This window comes from Podarcis filfolensis (assembly GCF_964270895.1).
Source record: "Podarcis filfolensis genome assembly, chromosome: 2".
NCBI classification, from domain to species: domain Eukaryota; kingdom Metazoa; phylum Chordata; class Lepidosauria; order Squamata; family Lacertidae; genus Podarcis; species Podarcis filfolensis.
In genome coordinates, this window is record NC_139605.1 from 93,514,074 (window position 1) to 93,536,857 (window position 22,784).

At 47.0% G+C, this 22,784-nt stretch overlaps 3 protein-coding genes across 11 annotated transcripts; 2 read left to right on the forward strand and 1 right to left on the reverse strand.

The window, feature by feature from the left end:
• The first annotated feature begins 129 nt into the window (after positions 1-129).
• LOC310755516 (methyltransferase-like 26 B) lies at positions 130-5,271 on the forward strand. Of its 3 annotated transcripts, none has more exons than XM_083598434.1 (8): positions 130-316; positions 1,293-1,445; positions 1,607-1,866; positions 3,096-3,255; positions 3,339-3,398; positions 3,993-4,060; positions 4,372-4,450; positions 4,647-5,271. In XM_083598434.1, the coding sequence occupies exons 2-8, from the start codon at positions 1,422-1,424 to the stop codon at positions 4,698-4,700; spliced, it is 705 nt and encodes a 234-aa protein (XP_083454560.1). In that variant the 5' UTR covers positions 130-316; positions 1,293-1,421; the 3' UTR covers positions 4,701-5,271. The 3 variants fall into 3 exon arrangements, with proteins under 3 accessions (XP_083454560.1, XP_083454559.1, XP_083454561.1); XM_083598435.1 differs by having other exon boundaries at positions 131-263; XM_083598433.1 differs by lacking the exon at positions 1,293-1,445.
• HGS (hepatocyte growth factor-regulated tyrosine kinase substrate) lies at positions 4,982-17,853 on the reverse strand. Of its 5 annotated transcripts, none has more exons than XM_083598408.1 (21): positions 17,726-17,853; positions 15,788-15,872; positions 14,525-14,600; positions 13,998-14,090; positions 13,521-13,644; positions 12,982-13,034; positions 11,633-11,701; positions 11,353-11,477; positions 10,734-10,812; positions 10,539-10,637; positions 9,870-9,965; positions 9,535-9,573; positions 9,285-9,428; positions 8,721-8,931; positions 7,936-8,108; positions 7,650-7,790; positions 7,355-7,532; positions 7,103-7,236; positions 6,363-6,473; positions 6,067-6,162; positions 4,982-5,842 (listed from the first exon to the last, which is right to left on the reverse strand). In XM_083598408.1, exons 1-21 carry the CDS (start codon positions 17,760-17,762, stop codon positions 5,729-5,731), a joined length of 2,277 nt encoding a protein of 758 aa, XP_083454534.1. In that variant the 5' UTR covers positions 17,763-17,853; the 3' UTR covers positions 4,982-5,728. The 5 variants fall into 5 exon arrangements, with proteins under 5 accessions (XP_083454534.1, XP_083454533.1, XP_083454532.1 ...); XM_083598407.1 differs by having other exon boundaries at positions 8,721-8,934; XM_083598406.1 differs by having other exon boundaries at positions 12,919-13,034.
• ARL16 (ARF like GTPase 16) lies at positions 17,498-22,205 on the forward strand. 3 transcript variants are annotated; one of them, XM_083598440.1, is made up of 5 exons: positions 17,498-17,601; positions 18,860-18,929; positions 20,989-21,102; positions 21,451-21,566; positions 21,821-22,205. In XM_083598440.1, the coding sequence occupies exons 1-5, from the start codon at positions 17,513-17,515 to the stop codon at positions 21,987-21,989; spliced, it is 558 nt and encodes a 185-aa protein (XP_083454566.1). In that variant the 5' UTR covers positions 17,498-17,512; the 3' UTR covers positions 21,990-22,205. The 3 variants fall into 3 exon arrangements, with proteins under 3 accessions (XP_083454566.1, XP_083454567.1, XP_083454568.1); XM_083598441.1 differs by lacking the exon at positions 17,498-17,601 and adding an exon at positions 17,870-17,987; XM_083598442.1 differs by lacking the exon at positions 17,498-17,601 and adding an exon at positions 17,942-18,090 and having other exon boundaries at positions 18,871-18,929.
• The last annotated feature ends 579 nt before the right edge of the window (positions 22,206-22,784 follow it).

Here is a 22,784-nt window from a genome sequence, read left to right on the forward strand (position 1 = left end):
GCGGCCGAGTTCGATCGACGGCGCTCTAGGCGGCCCGCCGTGCATCTCCGTGGTTGACGGAGGTGACGTTCGGGCCGCTTCCCAGCCTTACACAATGCCGCGCTAGGGATGAAGACTCTATGGCAGGCGTTGCTGCGCTCGGCGGCGGCGGCCGACGCGTTTGTTAGCAACGGCGGAAGTCGCGCGGGATTTGGGAGGGTGTTTTCTTTGCGCGGGAAGAGGAAGGAGCGTTTGGAGCCTGTGGAATGGAGACGGTGTAAACTGTAAAATGGGTGTAAAATGGTGTTCCCGAAACGTGCCACTGAGCTCTTCAGAGGTGGTTGCTTGATTCGTTTAGCAAGGAGACCGGTGGGATTCAAAAGCTGGGAAGGCATAATTTGATATTGCCAAGTGCACATACTAACAGCACGGCGCTGGGGCTGCTGACAATTAAAATTCGGCCTAGCAAATCACAGGGTTTGTTTAGAAAGCTGATAATTAAGCTAAGGCTGCAGCCTTGAAACACTTGGGAGCAAGCCCTATTGGATTCAGTGGGACCTACTCCTGAGTAAACAATAATTTCCAAAAAGATTTTGGTGATGTACAGAATTAGTCCTGACTAATTTTTTGTAATTTGATATATACCAGCGTGCTGGATATTTACAGAACACAAAGATGTACAGTCTAACTTGGCTTGGATCCAGAATTAGCTTTGTGTTTCACCCAGTCTGCCTTCTTGAAACAAAGGGCTTTTTGTGTGGGAGAGATGCAGAGACAAGGATTTGCATTAGTTTGATTTTAGCCAATGCCGATAAGAACTGAAAGTTTTTAGAAACAGACTTGCCCACCAGACACCACAAGTGAAGAACTCGGTGGGGAAAGCTCCCAAAGAATGCTGCGCACCAGAAGCCCCACAGCAGAGTTTATCCTACCCCCTGAAGGCTTTTTCAGTATTATCAACAAGGTGCCTTTTTGTATTGTTTTTCAATGCCTGCTAAAACCTTTCTTTAGACAAGCATGTATTAATGTGATCCTTCACAATAAAATGAAGTTGTACTTTTTAGTTTCAGCAGTTCCATTTCTTGACCTCTTATACAGTGAGTGATGGTCGCAAGTCTCGGCACTGTTGATTTAGAACACATTCTTGATTCAGGAGTATTGCAGCCAGCCTAGTACCGATAGCTGGCACTGATCTTAATAGCCCACAAAACAAACTCCTAGACAAAAGTGATCTTGTATAATAATGCTGTTAAAGTTATGTATTACTGTATTTTCATTTGCATATAAATAAAATCTAACAAAAAATCCAACAGAAACAAGATCCCAAAGGCAACATGTTTCTGAATAAAAACAACAGGATTCTGTGGCCCCTTAAAAGGCAACCATCTTATTGCAGTATGATGAGTATTTGATCAGCCTACTTTGTAGAATAGATCAGGTGTATGAAGCAGACACGCAGCTCAGAGGTCTGTACAAAATATCCCAGAGAAAACATTGTGTTGAATCTTGCAGCTGGACTGTCTGGGCTGCAGGTGCAAGGGCAACACGTGCCTTTCCTGCTGTAGCCAAGTGCATCTTAGTGTAATCTCCTTTGCTTTAATAAATCTAGCTTAAGGCATCATTGTAGGGCTGGAGATATCAGAAAGCAAACAGAAATCCTGGGAGAAGAGACCAAAGCCTATCAACAGAAAAGATGCTAGTTTCACCGATGGCTGAGAGAAACAAGGAAACCATCCTCGAGGTGCTGGCTGACTATGTGGATGATACAAGCTCAGCTTTTGGGCTTGAACTGGGATCTGGCACAGGGCAGCATGTGGTGCACTTTGCTCAGGCCTTGCCCACGGTCATCTGGCAACCCTCAGAGATCAGCCCAGCTTCTCAACAGAGGTACACTGGGGCCTGTGATGACAGCAAGGGATGGGTGTTGTAGTGGCGTGTAGACCATGCTTTGCCTTGGCCCCAGCAGAATGTTGGCACAAAATCTGCACTAAAAAGAACTGGCTCTTAGTCCTTGTTTATAGTCAGCCAAAAGGGACTGTCAAAAACCATATGGCAGCTTGTGTTCAGTAGACTGAAAATGCCTTTCCAAGAAATAGCTAGACTGTTCTGCATTGGACAGATCCTAGCTGTGCATATATTCTTGGTAAGCAAGAAAGGCTTGCTGCTGAAGCAGTAACGGCATGTGTACATTTAAACGGAATAATGAGAACTTGGTGGCAACCTGTTTTAGACTATAGAATAATCTGGCAATAAAACAGTATATGCCAAGGTAGATGCATTTTTAAAAAACTTGGTTTTAATACCTGGTGTTGCTTTGACTGCTTAGCCTGGGTCTGTGGATTGTGGGTAGATTAAAATTATCATGGTTAATGTGCACTAGATTACAGTATGAGAAAGGATTATTTTTTTAGAGTTGTTGTATGATAAACATGAACAAACAGTTGACGAGCGTCCAAGGGCTTTTCCAGACGTTCCTTCATTACATTTTATTTTATTGTTAGCTATTCCTGAAATTTACAATTTGCAAAACATGCGCAAGGGTGAGGATAAAATTGTAACAGCATTTCGTAGGTGGCATCTTGGCCTGTGCAAAAATCATCTGGCGCAAACAGCTTAAGTCAACAGATGGAGTAAAGAGGGTGTTGTGTGGGGTATTCCTTTTCAAATAGCAATAACATTTCTAATAGTCATTGCTCACCAAGAGGTGTTGGGAGGGATGAGGACAGAAACTGAAGGGCATAAAATGGCATGGGAGATTGTGCCAGTGTGCTGTATTGCTTGTTGCTAGCGTCACATACACATGTGATTGAGTGCCTGTGTCATTTACACTGACCATAATTCATAGAGCAGTCACATCTGAAATCTTAGCGCTGTCACTTGGAAAAATCAAAATGTGTCCACCCCTTTAACTTGGAGAATCAGTGTTGGATGCATATATCATACCCTTGTCTAGCCTTTCTCTGGTTCAGCATCCCACTATATCGCCTGACTGTATTTCAAACCCAGTACTGCTTTTTTGTGGGGCCAGAGGGAAGGAAACTGGAGAAAGTAGTTATCCCCTTTTTTTTATTATGGCTTTACACACAAAAATAAGAATCTTCCATCTTTTCCCACAGCATCTCTGCTTACATCCAAGCCACCAAGGTGACCAATGTCCGAGAACCCCTTGCCATAGATGTAACACAGCCATGGGACCAGTGGGCTGGCTTGAGTCAAGGCTGTTGTGACTTCATCATTATTATTAACCTGCTGCATATGACTGATCAAGGCCTGGAGGTATGACAAAGCACTTAGGTCAATATTATGGAAACTGACCTCTGCAAAGGAACTTATTCAACAGATAACCTTTTGTGTTACAGGGAATGTTTAAAGGCATAGGGCAACTGCTGAAACCTGGAGGCATTTGCTTGGCCTATGGGGTGAGTATAGGAAAACCATCCATTAAGCTCAGTGGGAAGGCAATCACAGGCAAAGTCCGGGCTTGCCAGGATTCCCTATCTGACCTGCAAGGTCATATTTCATTACATCTAGGTATGGGTTGGGTATGCCAGAAGTCTTGATTTGTGCAGCTCTCAAAGTGCCCGACCACCAGCTGCTTGTTGGGAGCCTTTGAATTGATGTGCAAAACAGTAGCCCCAAGTATCACTCTCCTCCACATCAGCCAACAGGAAGGCCGAGTGCTTCTGCTTATTGCTCTGCTCGGATGCCCAAGCCCAGCACTAAGCAGTATCCACCACCGCCCCTGCATCAACTTGATGGAAAGGGAGAACCTTAAGGTTGGAAAGCAGCTCATATTTTGATTCAGTTCTGCCACAAGACTTCTTGCTCTTCCGTGACCGTGCTCATGAGTCTTACAGCACAATGCCTCCTCAGAAGTAAATCCTACTGAATTCAATGGGGCTTGCTCAAGGACCCCTGATGTTAGGCTTGTTGCCTTCATTCTAGACCTTTGGCCTAAGAGCTCCATAGAATGCTGGCCCGGAGTTAATTCCCACTCTGCTTCCACTCCACAGCCCTTCGCCGTTAATGGGATCATCCTTCCAGAGTGCAATGTGCAACTGGATAACATGCTCCAGGCCAGGTATGTTAGAGCTGAAGGACATCTCTTGTCTTCCTTGTGGTGACCACCAAAGGCCTAGTGAGATCAAGGCGGGGTGGGGGAAGGCTACTCGGAAAGCTCCCATTGATTTATTTCCTCACTATTTACTTGTTGTATAATAGCACGGAAGATGGACAACAGGGCAAGATCGTGTTAGGTGATGAAGATGAGCTACAGGCAGAGATCGTGTTTAGCTTTAGCCTACTGTTTTTCCTTCCTTGGGAAAGGCTCTAAAGATTTTGTTGTGACGAGGCCATGTTCTATTTTAACACATTATACTTTTAAAATGGCAGAAATCCTGAGTGGGGACTGAGAGATGTGGAGGAGCTTCGTCAACTGGCAAACACTAATGCACTGCGGCTCGAGCGCATGGTAAGAGGCTGAGGTCAGCCTACAATATTGTAGGGGGCAATGAAATAGAACTGCAGAAACCACAACCACCACTTCCCCCTCTTGCTCTTTGTTTCCTGGGGAGGGGGATCCCGCCAGCTCTGCAGTTTCTCCCATAGGCTTCCATTTTGCTCATCCTCCCTCATGCAATGACTCGGCGCCTATTTTTCTTCCTCAGCTGGAGATGCCTGAATACACCAAATGTTTGATCTTTAGGCGGAGGGAGTTATGATCTCTGGCTACGGAAAAGTCAAAGGAGGACTGCCCTATTTATATGGATGGGTGTGGAAATTAAATTAAGAAGAAAAAATGGATGCTTCTGCAGCTTCTTTGGGGAAGGGGGGGGGGATAACGTTTTCAGAATGGCTTTAAGAAATTCTATTCTCTGTGCTGCCCCAGGATGCCAAATGCCTCCTGTACCCAGTTGCATACACTGGTGGTCACAACCCACCAACTAGTTCTGCAGAGACAGAAACTTTTAACCCAAGGCCTATGCGGAAGCACAGACTGAAAAAAGTTTTAAATACTTTATTGTCACTGGTTCCATTCTGTCTACACCAGCACTAAACACAAGAGATGAGTCTTCAAAAGCAGCGAGCATAAGTAGGGCAGAGGAAGGGGAGAAGAAACGCAGGCCGGGAGCAGGCTGTGTTCAATGTCGTGGGTTCTCCAAAGGGACTGAGAAGAGACATGGAGGGCTGTGAGATCATGGAGGGGGAGGGGGCAGTGGTGTTCGAGGTGAAGGCCACCTGATTGGCAAGATGCAACCATAGAATGTACTAAAGGGGAGGTGGGGAGTAGGATGTAGGCCCAGATCATGCTGTGGGCTGGACCCATTTACTCTGGCTTTGGAGCATGCTTAAATGCAGTTTCCAATGAGAAGAGCAGCTCTCCAACCTGTAACGGCGCACATAGGAGGCACTCCTTGAGAATTCTGCTCTGCTACCCAGCCAACACAAAGCTAGGAGGATCAGGCAGTGGGCTACTCTCTCTCCACAGCCAAGGAACAGTGTATAAGGTTATTTGAGCACAGGTGTCTCTCGCTCCTCCCAGAAGGCTCACTTAGTGAGGGATGGAGGGGGGAGGTACAGGTAGCCAACAGGTAACTACCTAGGACAGCGGGGGCTCAGCTCTCCGTTCCCCAGGGTGGGGATGGCGCAAGGTAATAGCAATGGTGTAGCGAATACAGCAGTGACCAACAGATGATAGTGTTACAATGTCTTAGAAACCCACCCCTCCCTTTCCTCATAAGCCAAGAGATTAGTCAAAGGAGATCAGCTGAGCCTCTCCGCTGCCGCCTTGTGCCTGTTGCACCTGGACTGGAGCCTGCTGAGGCTGCTGCTGCTGCTGGGGAGGTCCTCCAGGAGGTGCCATCTGTAAGGAGGCAAACAGGGAAGCGAGTAAGGAGGTCATGTTTAAAAAGGCATCCTCCTCCCCCATTTAAAGCTACTATAGATAACGGTCCTCCAACCCATGGATTGGCACAGAGGCTAAAAAGCCAAACAATGTTGAGCTGAAGCAAATCAGGGCATCAGCCTAACATAAAATGAAGAAGTTGCCAAAACAGTTGCCCCCAAAGTGGCTGGTCGAAGACTCACCTGCTGATACATAGGCTGCTGTCCTGACAGGTAAGGCTGCTGGGGTGGCAGGTTACTCAAACCCTGTTCCTGGCCAGGGAGGGTTGACATGAGGTTCTGGCAGGAAAAGAAGAGGGCATAAGACTTTCCGCCAATCCACATGGCTCCATTCATAACAGGAGTCAGCCTGGAGCTTAGGGGTGGCTTTGCTGCCTCTATGCACATACAAGAATTCCCCTTCAGTCCTGTCTGCTGGCTGCCCTCACACTGGACACTGGAGAAGGGGCACAGCGCAACAGTTTCAAGGAGTCTCTCACCTGCATATTGTAGGGCTGGTAGCCCATGGAGACCGACTGATTGCCCATGTAACCCTGTGGTGCTTGTGTCATGGCTGGGATTGCCTGGGTCTGGGAAGGGGCAGCTGCGTTCTGAAAGGTAAAGGAGGCAGGAATGGGTGAGAAGTCTAGACAAACTTCCACACACAGGCAAGAACACACAGGGAGAAACTTTTCCTACTTGCAAGCTGGCAAAGACTATTTATATTCCACTCTTCTTCCAAGGAGATCAAGGCGGCATGTGCAGTCCTCTCCACTTTATTAACATAGGTGCTATAGGTAAGACGGAGAGCTTGCTACTTGCACTGTGCTTGATGGCTATGGGAAGACTTGAACCTGGACTTCCCGGGTCCAAATCCAAATGCTTGAACCACAACACACATAATGTGATGAACTGGACTGTAGTCCATTGAAGCTGATGCAATGATTATTATTTTTTGTCTTTTATGTTGCCACAAGGCTCCGTTATTTTTGCTGCAACGGACTTAATTTGGCTACCCTTCCGAAAATGGTTTAAAATAGGTGCTTCAGCTAAATGATAACAGAAGCATCATCACTAGAATGATTCGAATTTGGATCTTCTCCGTCCTAGTCAAACACTAAAGACATCACCACACTGGCTTGAACTCTCCCCCTCCACTTTCACAGCAGCACATATAATCTGCTGGGATTTAATCCCCTGGTTTGGGGCAGAGGAAATTTGGGCTGTGGGTCAAACTTGCCTGGTAGCCTTGGGTAGGTGTAGGTTGGTAGGAAGAATAGGCAGGATTCGTGGTGGGCACAGCCTGCCCTTGCGGAGCTGCCTGGGCATTATTAGTGCTTGCTGAGTACATGTAGGTGCTCACCATGTTGGGATCTGAAATACAGATGAAATATGAGAAAAGGACAGCCTTCCGAGACCATGCCAGGTAGCCCAGTATCCCGTTTCAGGTGCTTTCAGCTAACACATTCCCCCTCCATCCTATTGCTCTTACCTGTTCCTGCCACAGGCATTGCAGTGTACGGTCCGGTGCTGCCCTGGGCAGGCTGGCTCATGTACACTGTGTGCATAGGTGAGCCCTCCACAGAGCCTGCTGGGCTGAAGGTGCCTGGGAAGCTTGTGGGGCCTGATGGCTGGTAGATCACCCCGCCAGCAGGAGGCATGGCCTGCAGCTAGAGAGACAGGAAGCAGGTTAAGAGAGGGACGGTGACTTGGCTGATGTATTTGCAAAGAGAACAGCCATGGAAGGGAAGAGGAGGAGGGATTCTCGGCCTCTCCACCCGTCATACCTGAGCATACGGCAAGGAGAAAGCAGGCATCTGGGCCCGCATTTGGATCGTTTGCTTCTGCTGCTCCAGTCGCAGCTGGCGCTCCTTCTCTTGCTCCTGAAGGCGCTGGATCGCCAACTGCCGTTGCATCTCCAGGTATTCCTACAAGTTGGAGAAGAACATGGGATGCATTACAACACGGGAGCCATGGGACTTCATGCTTTACTAGGCTGCACCACTTGCAAACCATTTTGCAGAGGGCAGATGTACCTTTTGTACCGGACACACTTGGCACCGGCCACCTCACCTGTTTCTTCTGCCGCATAATCTCAAGCTTCTGGGCTAGCTGGATCTGGCGCTGGCGCTCGGCCTCCTCGGCAGCGCGGCGCAGCTTCTCCCGGTGTTCCTCCCGCAGAGCATTCAGGGCTCCCCGTGCATCCCGGATCTGGGCAAGTTTATCTTGAAGTCCTTCATAGTACACTGGGCGGGGGGAAGGGGCGAAAAAAGGCGTAGTCAGAAGCCCCACCTCCATGAGATCCACAGGAGGTATAGCACTGAGGTCCAGTGCCGAGGGCCTTTTGGTGGTTCCTCGCTGCGAGAAGCCAAGTTACAGGGAACCAGGCAGAGGGCCTTCTCAGTAGTGGCGCCCACCCTGTGGAACACCCTCCCACCAGATGTCAAAGAGAAAAACAACTACCAGACTTTTAGAAGACATCCGAAAGCAGCCCTGTTTAGGGAAGCTTTTAATGTTTAACAGGTTGTTGTATTTTAGTGTTTTGTTGGAAACTGCCCAGAGTGGCTGGGGAAACCCAGCCAGATGGGCCGGGTATAAATAATAAAAATATTATATTATAGCTCTCACCTCAAGGAAAGCAGGGCAGACTCCTCAGCGTGGGCCAAAGGCATCACGCCATCTTCCCTTCCTTCCCACCCCAAAAAGTGGAAAGGAAGCCCCAATGCCCATTTTGGTTCAATGCAAGGAAGTCAATTAACCGCCTATGATTTAATGGAGAGAGAGGTGATCCCAACCGTGCTGCAAGCTCCTCCCGCAGGTCTCTGCCCACATTAAGGGCCGGGGCCCTGGGAACTTACGGCGGCGCTCATCCAACTGGTTCAGCAGCTCCAGGAGCTGAGGGTGCATGCTGTTGATGGACTGGAAGAGTGAGAGCACGGCGGAGTCATTGGTGATGCTCCGGCCACGCAGGTGGTTGCTCTTCATGCGGTTGACGAAGGTGGTGACGGCGTTCTGCAGAGCCTTCAGGAACTGGTCGTGGCTCTCGTCTGTCTCGCCGTTTTGGTATTGCTGCTGGGGAGACCATCAGAGAGAGATGGGGAGACCATTAACTGGAAGCCACAATTCCAACTAAGTTAAAGCTCGACAGAGTTCATTTTTCAATGTGGCTTCAGCTGCCTTGGGTTACCCCTGTCCTGTTTCCCTGCAAGGCGATGCATCTCCTGTAAAAACCTTAAACCTCCAGACTGTTCAAATGCCTGGCCTCCTTTAATCCCGCTGCTCACATTGGAGAAAGAAACAGCAGTTGCTCACCAGCTGGCAACCATTTCAGGAAAAAAACCAAACAAACCCAGCGGCTGAGCCTAATTCTGCCTTACTGTGGAGCATCCTAAGTGCACACAGAAAGGGAAGGCTGCTCTTACCTCCACCACACTGAGCGGGGCAGGCTGGACCTCGGTGTTCTGGGTTGCTGGCTCCCCCATGGATAGCGGGGCTGAAGGGGTGGGGCTCTTGCGCACCTCCTCCTGCTTCTTCTCCCAGTAGTTACGGTTCAAGTACCGAGCCAACTGCAAGGAGATGTTGGGAAACAGGAAGCAAGCTGGTTGTCACTAGCCAGGGTGTCGCTGATACCAGCGGAGTACAAAATGGCTTATGGGGATGGGGGGGTCTTACCTCAGGGTCAATGTCCTCGGCCAGAGGTGCAGAGGAGTTCTGAAATAAGACACATATTACAGGATTAACCACCCATGCAAAGATGGGTGCCCCCACTGCCTCCCCTTCTCTTAGGAGATCAAGCTTGAAACGCTGCCTGTTTCAAGCTTCAAGGCATGAGGGGACTTGTGAGCAGAAGGAGCTGCTGAAGCAAGGTGAGAGGAAAAGCCAACACACATTCTCTTCCTCTCCCATGGACATCGTTGGACTTACCAAAGAACCACAGAATGTTCATGACACGGGAGAAGTGTCTAAATGGCAAAAGGGGAAATCTCTCCAGGCGGGTGAGCACTTACCACAGGTGAGGAATAGAGGGTGTTGACTGGTGGAGCCGATGAGGTGACTGGTGTCGGCTCAGCCTTGGGGTATGTGGAATACGTGCTTTTCTGTCTCTGCAGAGGAAAAGCAAGAGGGAGAACGATATAGGAATGCTTCACCGATTCCTGAACTTGCACAGCAAGCCAGGAACCATTTTTGCAGTCGGCCAGCAAGCCAGAAGCTGATCGGGAATGAAGCATGAAGCATGCCTCCTGACAGTTACCAGCCACATCTGGGCATCTCAGAATGGCACAAATAAGTGTGCAGTTAGTGATGAAATTAAGATTCACCCAGAATCAGCATGGTCTTTATCTGCTCTTAATTAGACAACAAAATGGGAAAGTTAGTGCAGCATTTTAATTAACTGAACACGACATAACGTGTATGTTTCCTGGAATCGTTTCTGGTAGTTACAAAACCCAATTGGCAAAGTACCCCAAAATTAAAATGCCTCCTTTTGGCAGGGGGAAGACGACATCAGCACAAGTTTCCCATATTTGAGGGCTAGGCTGTTGCAGTGAAAGAGGGAGTTTATGCAGAACACTGAGCTACCTAAGCTCTTTGGGCGCTACAAGGCAGTCAACCCTGCGGGGTACCTTCGAGTATTAATGTCACAGGAATCCCCCCCTAATTCTCAAGACACAAACCATCCTTTCCTTCTCCTCTGCCTCTGACTGGGAGAGTGCAATGGCCAGCTGCAGCTCCTCCTCCTCCTGCAGGGCAGTTTCATCACGCTTGGGAGGCAGCTGAGGGCAGAAGAAACAGCAGTCACTGTAACCTGGGTGAAGAGGTGACGAGTGAAGCAGGAACCCCATCCCTTGCCATCACAGCCAAGTGCTCACCTGGGACTGCTGGGAAAGAGGGCTGGTGAGGTACTCAGGAGGAAGCTCCGTGGTTGCAGTTCCTTTCCCTTCTGCTTTCCTGTGTATACAGAGAAGCCAGGATCATGACCACAGCTGAACTGTAATCTGGTGGTCGGCCAGGGGTTTGGGGGGAAGAGAGGACCGCTCAACACCTGCTCTATTGTAGCATCTGTTGAACCGCAATAAGCCAATTAGCTCTTTCTCTTTAAGCTGCAACTTGCCAGACTACAGTGGAACCTTGGTTCTCGAACTTAATCCGTTCGACTCCCGAAACAGTTCGAAAACCAAGGCGCAGCTTCCTATTGGCTGCAGGAGCTTCCTGCACTCAAGCAGAAGCCGGGTTGGACGTTCGGCTTCTGGAAAACGTTCGAAAACTGGAACACTTACTTCCGAGTTTTCGGCGTTCAGGAGCCAAAAAGTACGAGTGTCAAGGCATTCAAGAACCAAGGTAAGACCGTATTCAGTTTACTGTTAGAGGAATAAGAACTCTCTCCCTCCAGAGTCTGCACATGTAGAAAGGCTGCCAAAAAACCCCCTCATTCTTCCCCAACCTTTCTGTGCCAATGACCCTCTTCATTAGCTGAGCTCCGATACTTACTTGTTGAGATGCTCATAGCAGGGCTCACACACTCGCACCTCCTTCTCTATGCCGAACTTGGGAATGGTGGAATACTTGGAGGAGCACTTCCCACAGAAAATCTGCCCGCATGCCCGGCAGTGGTGCTGCGAACACAGGGAGAGGTTGAGAATAGAAGCCCACTAGAATTTAAATCTCCCGGCCACCACCTCCTTTTGCTGCCATTATAACATGGCTCTGTGTCATGTCAGCTGTCGCAGGAAAGGAGCTCCAGGTTGGGACAGGCAGCTGCACCACTCACCTTACGAGTCACCACCCCAAACTGGACTCTGCACCGGTGACACTCCTCCGCGTCCACCCAGTCTGGGGCCTGCCGCACAGAAACAAAGCAAGTATTGGGTAACAAAAAGGCCGTCATAAAGCCTTGAAGTGATCCTAAGAGCCTGAAAAAAGCACCCCCAAGAGCAGCAGTATTTGAGGAGGGATCCTAGAGAAAATGCACATGTAACATAAAGAGGCAGTAAAAACTAAATAGGTGGTTCTCTTCCCAAACTGGAATGCTGGCCATTCTTGGGATACCCTTGTCAGTGATCCATGATCTGACAGCCTCGCAGTTAGACTACTGCAATGCATTCTACGTGGAGCTGCCCTAGAAGATGGTTAGGAGGCTGCAGATAGTGTAGAATGCCGCTGCTTGTTTACTGAATGAGATGCAAAGACAGAGTTGCATTACATCAATTTTCTGTTATCTGCACCAGCTAGCTATTTGATTCCAAGTCTACTTCAAGGTGTTAATATTGGCTTATATTACACTAAATGACTTGGGACCCAAGTATATGTTTGAGTTCTTCCCTTGTTGTGTGCCACTTGCAAGCTAATATCTGTGGAAGGGGCCCTTCTTGTGGTTCCACCCCTGAGTAGTGCTCGGTATGTAGGGTGTGGTTGTGTGAGAGAGAGAGCTGTGTGAGGGCCTTCTCAGTTGTGGCACCCTCCATGTGGAATTCCCCTGCTTCTGGAGATCTACCAGGTGTCCTTCCTACTTCAGTTACATAGGTTGCTTAAAATGCACTAAGGCAGGCATGTCCAAAGTCCATTTTAGGGGCCTAATCCAGCCCCTGTGGCAGTATATGTCCTGGGGCAAAATCCTAAAAAAAAAGAGCTCAGCAACTTCAATTCTAAAAAAAGCTCAACAATTCTGGTCAGCCCTTGTGCATGTTCACTTCATCAAATCTGGCCCTCTTTGAAAAATAAGTTTGGGCACCCCTGGGTTATGAGCAATCTGATTCCGTAACAATCTATTAGAAGTATTTACTTTCTGCTGTTGCTTTTAATGTTGGCTTTAGTTCTGCACATTTTTTTTACCTTTTGTGAACCACCCTGGGATGCTGTTGTGAAGAACATTATAAAAACGAGATAAGCAAGTAAGTAACACAATTAGCTTCTCTTACTTCCCACAGCCCACAATGTACAAATTGAATGGGATATGTTCTATTTTTGCTGTCACCCACCCCCAGGCAGCTGAATTTTCACTGGAGACTGATTCAGCCCAAACTCAGCAACAGAAGTATCAAGACAGATTATAATTACCACAAAAAAGTCCAAATCATTTCCATATGTGAGGCGTGCCCCTTTCCCAATTGGGACACTCACCCTTTCCGCTGCAAACATGGCATCACTCTCTTTGAATTCTGGGAAAACATGACCTGCAGGAAAGATCCACAATGTCACTCTGTTGGGATCTTCAACCACTGGCACTAGCTGGTACTTGGGATGGGGGCACCAAGTGACAGACCTGAGAAGCTGTGCACACAAGCCATTTACCTCCTCACCACGTTCCCTTTTCCAACCAAAGAAAACATGACATCCCCACAAAAGTACTGAGGGGATGAGGCTAGAATGATCTGCATAGATTGGCCTTCCAGAATTAAGTCCAACCAACCGCCTGACCCATAGTCCAACATACCATAATATCACAAGTGACAAAGATCACAGGAATTCTTCTCGGCTCTGGAAGCTACTGTGTTCCATTAGGGCTTATACCTAAGACACTGACATGCTACATGGAAGCCGGTCATTGCTGTTTCTTAAATCAAATGCACCAGTGTGCTTTCTCCAGATCCCCAACTGAACATATTCTGTCTTCCCACCTGCCCGCCCCCTTCGTCACAGCACAGGTCACTCATCCTTACCTTCAACCTTCATGATCTGGTAAGTGTCCTGCACCACCTTGTACTTGGGTTCATTGCGGAAGGCATGAGCCCATGCCTGGATCAAGTACAGGATCTTGTTGCGAACATTGGCTTCAACTTGTCTCTGTAGAAATGAGCAGAGCCAGGATCAGGCAATATGCTCAATGGAAGCGAACCCACAATCTTCCAAGGGAACAGCATAAGTGCAATTTAACTGGGAAATGACACTCAGAGCAACGTCCCTTGCCATCTAGTATCAGAAACCCAACCTCAGTTATTCTCTGTGCTCACTACTTGTATATTCATAATCTACTAGGGGTGGGAAGGACAGAAAGAGTGATTTTCCTTGTAAATTTCCTCCTGCTGGAAAGGAACTCCATGTTTGGCCTATGAGGGTGCTTCACTGTTTATAAATTTGGATTTCTTTTTCTTTAAACAGCTGCTTACGGGGAGGAGAAACAACCAAAAAGCTCCTACCTTCAGCAATTCCTTCAACTCCTCCATGGTCTGTTTGTTAGCCACTTCATCGTGAACTGTTTGACCACAGTTCTTTACCACAGATTCCAAGACCTACAAGGAAAATATATTCATGAGCATGCACTGTCCCTGACCAAATATCCAAAGAGGTGCCCTGCTGAATCAAGCCAATCTAATCAAGTATCCTGTTTCCCCCAGTAGCCAACCAGATGTCCATGGAAATACCACCAGCAACCAGCACAAATGCAACAGCCCTTTCCCACTGTTTTCCCCCAGAGGACTGATATTGAGAGGCATACCGCCTCTGGTATTGGAGGCACTGATAGCTTTATCCTCCAGGAATCTGTCTAATCCCCTTTTAATGTTGCCCTAGTTAAAAGTAATTAGCAGCAGAAGTTCTGGTCCTCCTTTGAACAGAAAGTGGGCTGGCTGTACATCTCCCTCGCAAGGTTAGGGAAAGAAAGCTTCTCTCATTGACCTGGGGAGAGTGAATACACCCTGAGGAAGTTGTGTTCACTTTAGCTTACCTCTAGTGCGTAGAGAGCCACGTGTGGATTCTTGTCGTTGACTTTCTTCTTTATTGCACCAACAGCATATTTAGCCCTGGACAACAAAATGCGAAGAATAACAACTCAGTCTAATGGCAGCATACAAGGACTAGTTGTCATTCTGAAGCCACCCCAAAATCCCTGCTCTCATGAAATATAATAGCAGCACTTACAATGGAAGACGAAAAGGTATCAATATGTGTCAAGATTCGAAGCTAAATTATTTGAACTAATCTACGATAACTGTTCCATTTACCAATCAAAATCATTTACGTGTGAGGTGGTGAATATCTTGCATGTCTGAGTTTACTACGTAATGCAGAAACTGCTGTGTGATGAAAGAATATGCTTCATTTTCTTAAGTATCAGTAGTTGTAGAAAACACTTGGAAATACACGCAGTGCCTTCTCTACCTATTCTTTTCTACAGATACCTTCCTTTTCAAATATTTTCAGACAATTTCGTTATTAAAACAGAACACACAGAACCAAGCCAATATAAGCAAACATAATTGTCACATAATTATTATTATTTTCCTTTTGCACAAGAGCTGGAACTTCTTCGTTGACAGCATGTCTCTAGTTTCACAGGACAAGAAACCCACAAAACAATTTCCTCATCTCCTTCAGCAGAGGACATATATCTAGAAGAGCAGATCTCGTATGGAGTTTTAACAGTTGTTCTGTTAGTAAATACACTAATAAATACACTGGGATGAGATGGAATTTTAATATCCAAAAAGACTGACATTAATAGATGACTTAATTGACTATCTTGAAAATCCATTTTTCTGAAGAAAATTTACAGCTACTCAGAAGATATACCTTCCAGACACTAAGCTGAACCAATGCTCACACCAGTATAACACGACAGTGCTCAGCAACACCAAGTCCTTCTCAGAAAACAATGACAGCAGCCAAATTGTTGGGGGCCACCAGAAATCACCTGGTGGGGGGGTCCACACATGGCCCACATGTTATTTACCTCTACATTAGTTTCATAGACACAGAGCATGCCATAGTAGCAACAATGTTGGCTTTGGATGTGGAAACCCCCAGGTTCAAATTTTTGCTCACCCTTGAGGCTCAAAGGATGAACCTGGGCAACCACAAATACTCAACTTACTCTACCGCAAAGGGCAGTTGCGAGGTTAAAACGTGGGACAGCTCAGTGTCCTAAACCTATCAATAAACCTTGATGCTTATGGAGTGAAGAAAGATTGATGCAGGCATCAGCACTTACTGGGTGTCACCCTGACGAATCATATCGCAAATCTGGAGGATGGACTCCCAGTCTGTCTCCAGCAGCAGCTGACTGGTAGCTTTATCTGAAATACATTGAAATAACCATTAACCATTCAGGTCAAATGCTAATATAGTTATTTGCTTTGGGAGTCTGTTGGACAAATAAGCCATACTTGGTATTTGTTGGTAAGAGTACACCAGAAATTTGAGAACCTAGAGCATTTTGTTTTGTGACCTACTGTTCACCTAATAGTATCTTGCAAAATATCTTACATGTCTATACTTGGCATCAGCCCTTTGTATGTGGATTATAATTTTATTGAGTAATTTCAGTTGCATGGAATGGATGGTGAGTGGGATTGGGTGAGTGGTTGTATGAATGATGTGCATTATTTTGGTTGAAATTTTATGTTGTACTGTATTGTCTTGTAACATTCTCTGACTTTATAATTGATATTATGTTTATGATGTATGGTATATAGAAATGGATATTGTTTATGAATTTGTTTTGTTTATATATAAATCATTTTATATGGTTTTTATTTTAATTATTGTGTTTCTAAATTTATTTTTATCTATTGCAAACTGTTGAGATTTTCATATAGTTTGCAATCTGTAAATGGAAACAACTGTTATGTTGCTGCTAAATGGTGGCCCCTTACGAAGAGCATTTCTAACCCCCAATAGCACAGTCAATATTACTTGCAGAGCACACTTGCTGTCTAGTGACCCTGCCCATGTCCAACTCTGCCATCCACAAAGCCTAATTATTTGCAACTGCTTCTGTGCATTTTCATCCTCTCACTTAATTGTCAAAAATTTTACTGTAAGCTTCTTTGACTTTTTTCTCTTTCTTTTGCTTATGTTACTCTAAAGTTCAATGTTCATGGACAGCACTATATAAAAATTGGCACTGGAGCTCATAATCTAATGACAATTGTGTGCCCATCCCCCATCCCCCTTTTCTTGTTTTCTGGTAAGCAATGTTATTGCCACCCCCACAGCAGCTGACACATTTCAAACTCCTTCCCCATGTGACATCTGCCCTAAATGCACCACTGTGTGCTCTCTTGACTCAGTCAGCTGAGAGTTCTGTTCTTGCTCTGTCACTTCCTGGATTGTTAGTCACCTTGCAGAGCCTGATTTTAGTAATAGTGGTGAGATCAGAAGTGTTGTACTGTAAAAACATAAAGCTTTTCATTTCCCAAAAGACTGTTAACTTTTCCCCAGAATTCAAAAAGGGCCAGATTAGTCAGTTTAAACAAACACCACAGCTCTGATCCAGTGATAACCCCTTCATTCGTCACTGAATATGTTTTTGTGTATGTGTGTGACTTGTTTATTTTTCTAAGGCTTGTATCCAATGCTATTTGTGTTCAGAGTATATCCACTGAGCTTTCTGAACGTGGCTTAGATCCAATGCACCCACACTGAGTAGGGCGAACACTGGTTCAAACCCCAAACACCCATTTTCGAGATCAAAGGGCAGCAGAAGGAATGTTGTCACCCTGTCTGTGTCTGGCAGAGGAAGTCGGTTACAGCTGCTGGGCCCAAACACGGTTTTGTTTTTACGTTGGAAGCTTCAATCTGGGCGTATTTGGGGCGACCATAGTGAATACCCATAGGGAAATTAATAGGGGCGGGAGGAGGGGGATGGGCAGCGAACAGAGAAGCAGCTTTCAGGGGGGAAAACCCTATTTGGCTTCCAGTGTAATGGGAGCTGATGAAAACGGGAGTTCCTCCGCGGAGGAGCTCCGGGCTTCGACGTTCCCCACAGGAGCTCAGCCCGAAGAAGCGCAGCATCGGGCGAAGGTGCGAGGGGAGCGAAGGTGGGGAGAGGAAGGGGAAGGGTCAGAACATAACACCCCACCCAGGTATTTGGGGTCACAGGTCAAGGGGGCAGGTCGCTGCCGGGACTCCCTCCCGCGCCCAGTACCTAGAAGCCGCTCGAAGGTGCCGCCGCCTCGCCCCATGGCGATCCCCGTCCAAGAGCAGGTAGCACCGACCGCTGGATCTGGTTCGCCTCGGAAACCCGCTTCCGCAGCCTAGGCCCCGCTTCCGGCTTCCACGGAGCGCCGAGGCGGGACTTCCGGCGGCAGCCATTTGGCGATTGGCGGACGTGGCGACCGGAGCAGCTTGTCGGTCCAGAAACGGATGGTTTCGTGGCTGGGAGGAAGCGGCCGCCTCTGGTTGCTATGGTGATGGCCGGCGGCGGCGGCGGCGGCGGCGGCGGCGGCTCCACTTACTTGCTTCTGGGGGGTTCGGGCGCGGGCAAGACCCTGCTGGTGAAGCGGCTGCAGAATATCCCCTCGTGGCTGGGAGGAGGGCCAGGGATGGGGCTGCGGGGGCCGGGCAGAGAAGGCAAAGGAGGAAGCGGGGAGGTTGCCTAGGGTGGAAAGGGGTGGTGGGTGAGCTGCATCTCTTTGGCCTGTGTGGTGTAGTGGTTAAGAGCAGTGGACTTGTAATCTGGTGAACCGGGTTCACTTCCCCGCTCCTCCACATGGAGCTGCTGGGTGACCTTGGGCTAGTCACACTTCTCTGAAGTCTCTCAGCCCCACTCACCTCACAGAGTGTTTGTTGTGGGGGAGGAAGGGAAAGGAGATTGTTAGCCGCTTTGAGACTCCTCGGGGTAGTGATAAAGCGGAATATCAAATCCAAACTCCTCCTCTTCTTTTTGTGCCCCTCTTGCTGGTCATCCATGCCTGCCTGGCAGTGCTACTGGGCACGAGTTGGGGCAAAAGCCGTGGAGGGAGGGAGAGGAGATAGTTCCTGGTGACAGAAAGTTAAGTATGGTGGGAGGCTGACTTCATGACAACAGACCCTTCCCGTGAGGGTTGCCGTATTTTGAAAAGCAAAACTTTCGTGACTTCCACTTTTAACTATGGATCACTATGATGACTCTACCAATGAGAAAAAGAGGACACGCGGTGGGAAAAGAGGACATATGGCAACCCCACTCCAATCCTCTCTCCTGGGGGTTGAAGGGAACCCCTTGCACCTGTTTGGGCTCTATCTGTGTTGTGTTGTACCGAACCTTTCTCCATTCCATTCCCACCACTTTCCTTAACAGTCTTTCCGCACAGCTGAGCTCCAAAGATGGCGCCAAAGACCTTGGGGAGCCGCCAGCTACTCTGCCTACGGTATGGCCTTTCTTGTCTTTAGTTTGGTTCTTGTGGCTCAGCAGATGGGGCTCAGCTGTAGAGCATGTGCTCTGCAAGTAGAAGGTGCCAGCAGGTTTGCTCCTGAACATCTCGTTCAAAGGATCTTGAGTAGCATCAGTAGGAAAGAACCACTGTCAGCCCAAGTAAATATTGCCCAGCTAGCCCACCAAGAGTATGACTTGGCATAAAGCAGCTTCTTGTGTTCCAATTGGTACAGGATGTTGTGGTACCCTGATTAGAGATGATTTACTGCTCCTGGTGGGAAGACGTGGCAAAATCTTTGACAGAAGCAAATTGTGGTAAAGATAAGGGCATTGCTGTGGTCACACTAGCTAATGTTTTACACTTCTGTCGTCAGTGAAATCAAACTTCATTGAGCAAATTTCATCAATGAAATTGAACACTGTATATACAGATTGGTTTATTTCAGAGTGGTTTTTGCTTGTGTGATAATGGCCGGTAGATGGCTCTCAGGGAGTTGTTGTTCTAAGACAGGCCCCAACCTCTTCCTATAGTTTCTGCTGTGATTACCTTTGTTGCATTTTGTCGCTCTTCTTGGTACAAAGGATACACTTCTTATATACCGTATTTTTCACCCTATAGGACGCACTTTTTCCCCTCCAAAAATGAAGGGGAAATGTGTGTGCGTCCTATGGGGCGAATGCAGGCTTTCGCTGAAGCATGGAGAGCGAGAGGGGTCGGTGCGCACCGACCCCTCTCGCTCTCCAGGCTTCAGGAAGCTATCCGCACGCCGTGGGAGGGCAGCTCTCCCACGGCTTGCGGAGAGCTGCCTGCACCCCGAAGCCTGGGGGCGCGCTGAGCCATGTGTATAGCTTACACATGGCTGTGTGTTGTAGTCGGCTTACAGTTCGTTGCACACTGCAAAACTATTATCACGTTACCCTGTCCCCAGCCTCCTGCAAGTACTAATATTGCTCCAAATATTTTCAAAATAAGCTTGGAGAAGCTCAGCAACTTTGGGAAAAGAAGCAATTGTACACAAGGAGAGGACATAGTTCAGTGGTATGTTTAAGGCAAGACCACATTCAGCATTTTGGGGTTTCTGGGCAACACACCATCAATAAAAACAACCAAGAAACTTTTAGTGCTCTTAAGACACTGGTTAAAACTATTGAAACTATTAAGCACAGTGGTTTTGATCACACAAACATTCCTAGAGCCCTCTGCCCAGATGAGTCATGTAAATACAGTGGTACCTCAGGTTACATACGCTTCAGGTTAAATATGCTTCAGGTTACAGACTCCGCTAACCCAGAAATAGTGCTTCAGGTTAAGAACTTTGCTTCAGGATGAGAACAGAAATTGTGCTCTGGCGGCGTGTCGGCAGCAGGAGGCCCCATTAGCTAAACTGGTGCTTTAGGTTAAGAACAGTTTCAGGTTAAGTACGGACCTCCGGAATGAATTAAGTACTTAACCTGAGGTAGCACTGTAAGCTAAACCTCAAACCAAATTAGTTTGTTTTAAAACAACACTTTGACCAACTCTCTGTGATGTAGCTAAAGGGTAGCTTCACCATTCTCTATACCAGTACTCCCTGGGAACACTGTTATTTCACACCCCACAGCTCTTAGGTTACCTACACAAAATGACACTTTTACAGTCTGCATTAGTCCACAACAGGCTGCTTGATCCATGAGATGTGTACAGTGTGATCCCATAAATGTCTACTGAGAAGCAAATCCCATTGAATTCAGTGGGACTTGCTGCCAGTAGAAGACTTCAAACCTATGCACGTATATGGGAGTAAGACACATTGAGTTCTTTAACTTCCAACTAAGTATGCACAGGATTGCACTGTCATTATAAGGCAGCAGTAGCTTGTTTTGAGAATTGTAACTGCATCTCCAGCTTATCGGGCCTTTTAAGTGCATGGAAGAGCTCCAATCAGATTCTTCTAGCGCCAAGAGTTGAGTCATGCTTGACAGAAGTACCTGGACCAATCCCTTTGCCTGTGTTGTGAATAACAGCTCAGTTACCCACCAGCGTACAAGTCTAATTGGTGGTTGTCCCTTTGCAGGTTGGCACAAACCTTACTGACCTTCAAATACGAAAGAAAATCACAATTCGTGAACTGGGAGGATGCATGGGCCCCATCTGGTCTAGTTATTATAGCGACTGTTCCTGCGTCCTGGTAAGGGAAATCTGTCCACTCCTGTGGCTGTTTGCTGCTCTTAATTACTTACTTTCATTAAAAATGAAAGCATAGGGTCTGAAGAGCCTGGAACATCAGCACGTCCTGCACCTGCTCCTTGGCAGCCCTATGTACTACACTTCCACTTAGAAAAAATAACTCAAATTTCTAGAAAATCTTGCTCTGACCAGAGAATAGGCAGTTTGTATGCTGCAGCACCTCAGTGGTTCATGCATATTTCCAAATTCTTCTGGCTATGCTGTGTTGGTTGGAAAACTCTGGAACTTTAGTTTTTCACTTTGGGGCTCCCTTTGAATCATTCTCTTTTTCTTTCTGTCTCTCCTGCAGTACATGATTGATGCTGCTAAGCCTACGCAAATCTCCTCATCCTGCATTCAGCTTCTGTCACTTCTTTCTGCTGAGCAGCTAGCATCAGTCCCTGTACTCATCATTTTCAACAAGATGTAAGTGATATTTAACTTTAATCTCTGTGCAGGGGACTCTGGAAGAGGGGGAGCAGAATTTGATGGGCTTCAGTGACTATTAGTAGCCAATGGCAAGGCAGTGGGATGATGAGAGTTATCAGAATGGGGATAATTTAATTTTCAGTTGATTTGCAACCTGCTCACAATGTTCCACGGCAGGGCTTTTTATTGGAAAGTTCAGCAGGCAGTAAAAAGTGTGTGACTACTGTTTTCTCTCTCTACTTGGACTTTAGTGACCTACCCTGCTATATGTCCCTTGTGGAGATGAAGTCATTGTTCCGAATCCAGGATATCATTGCCTGTGCCAAGCAGCCCATCACTGTTGTAGAGACCAGTGCACGTGATGGCAATGGCTTATCCAATGTGATGCAGTGGTTTCATTCTACAACCCAATGTGATTGAAGCTGGAGATTGCTCTCACCTCAGGTACCTTGGTTGGACATGGAGCAGCAGAAAGAGACCTAGGCAACAGTCCTAGTCTTATCACTTAGGAAGCGGCAGCTAGCAAAATTTATAGCCAGCAAAACTTAATAGTTCCCTGCAGGCAGTGGGAACAACATTGCTGCTCTGAACTTTGGATGTAGTTTGAACCCAAAAGTAAATATTTTCCTATTTAAATCATTCAGTATATTGCCTCTTCTGTTCTGCATGTGCTACTAGGATGCTGGAAGAGAATGCTTCTATGGAAGGGGAGGACAAACTACATGTCTGTCTCATCCATTTATTTTAATTAAGGTCTTCATTTCTCACAGTCCAAGTTCCGATGGCGTCTGTGCCAGTTCTCAAATTCCTTCTGTGGCTTAGAGCCTCTTTGCAGGATACTTTGTTCATGCAATGAATGCAGAGTTGTTAACAAAGAATCCAAAAGGTACCTCTTGGTTTCAGGGATATTGTAACTTTCACACAATATAATATAGAATAAATTTCTCCCTTCAGGTATTCACACAACAGCAGTTGCAACTGGCCTGTGGAATGTGGTTGTGTGTCGAGGGCACCTATTTGATTATATGTGGCGTGAAACTTACCTTCTGCCATATCCTTTTGTGACATTATTAGCTGCATGTCATTCTCACTAACCATTGTCGTTTACACCAAACCCCATGCCCCTTGCTTCATCTGCTACAATGGCAAGATCTTTGATTAACAGAATGGTGAAAAGGCAAAAGATCCATTTGTCCATCCATCCTGTACATCAGT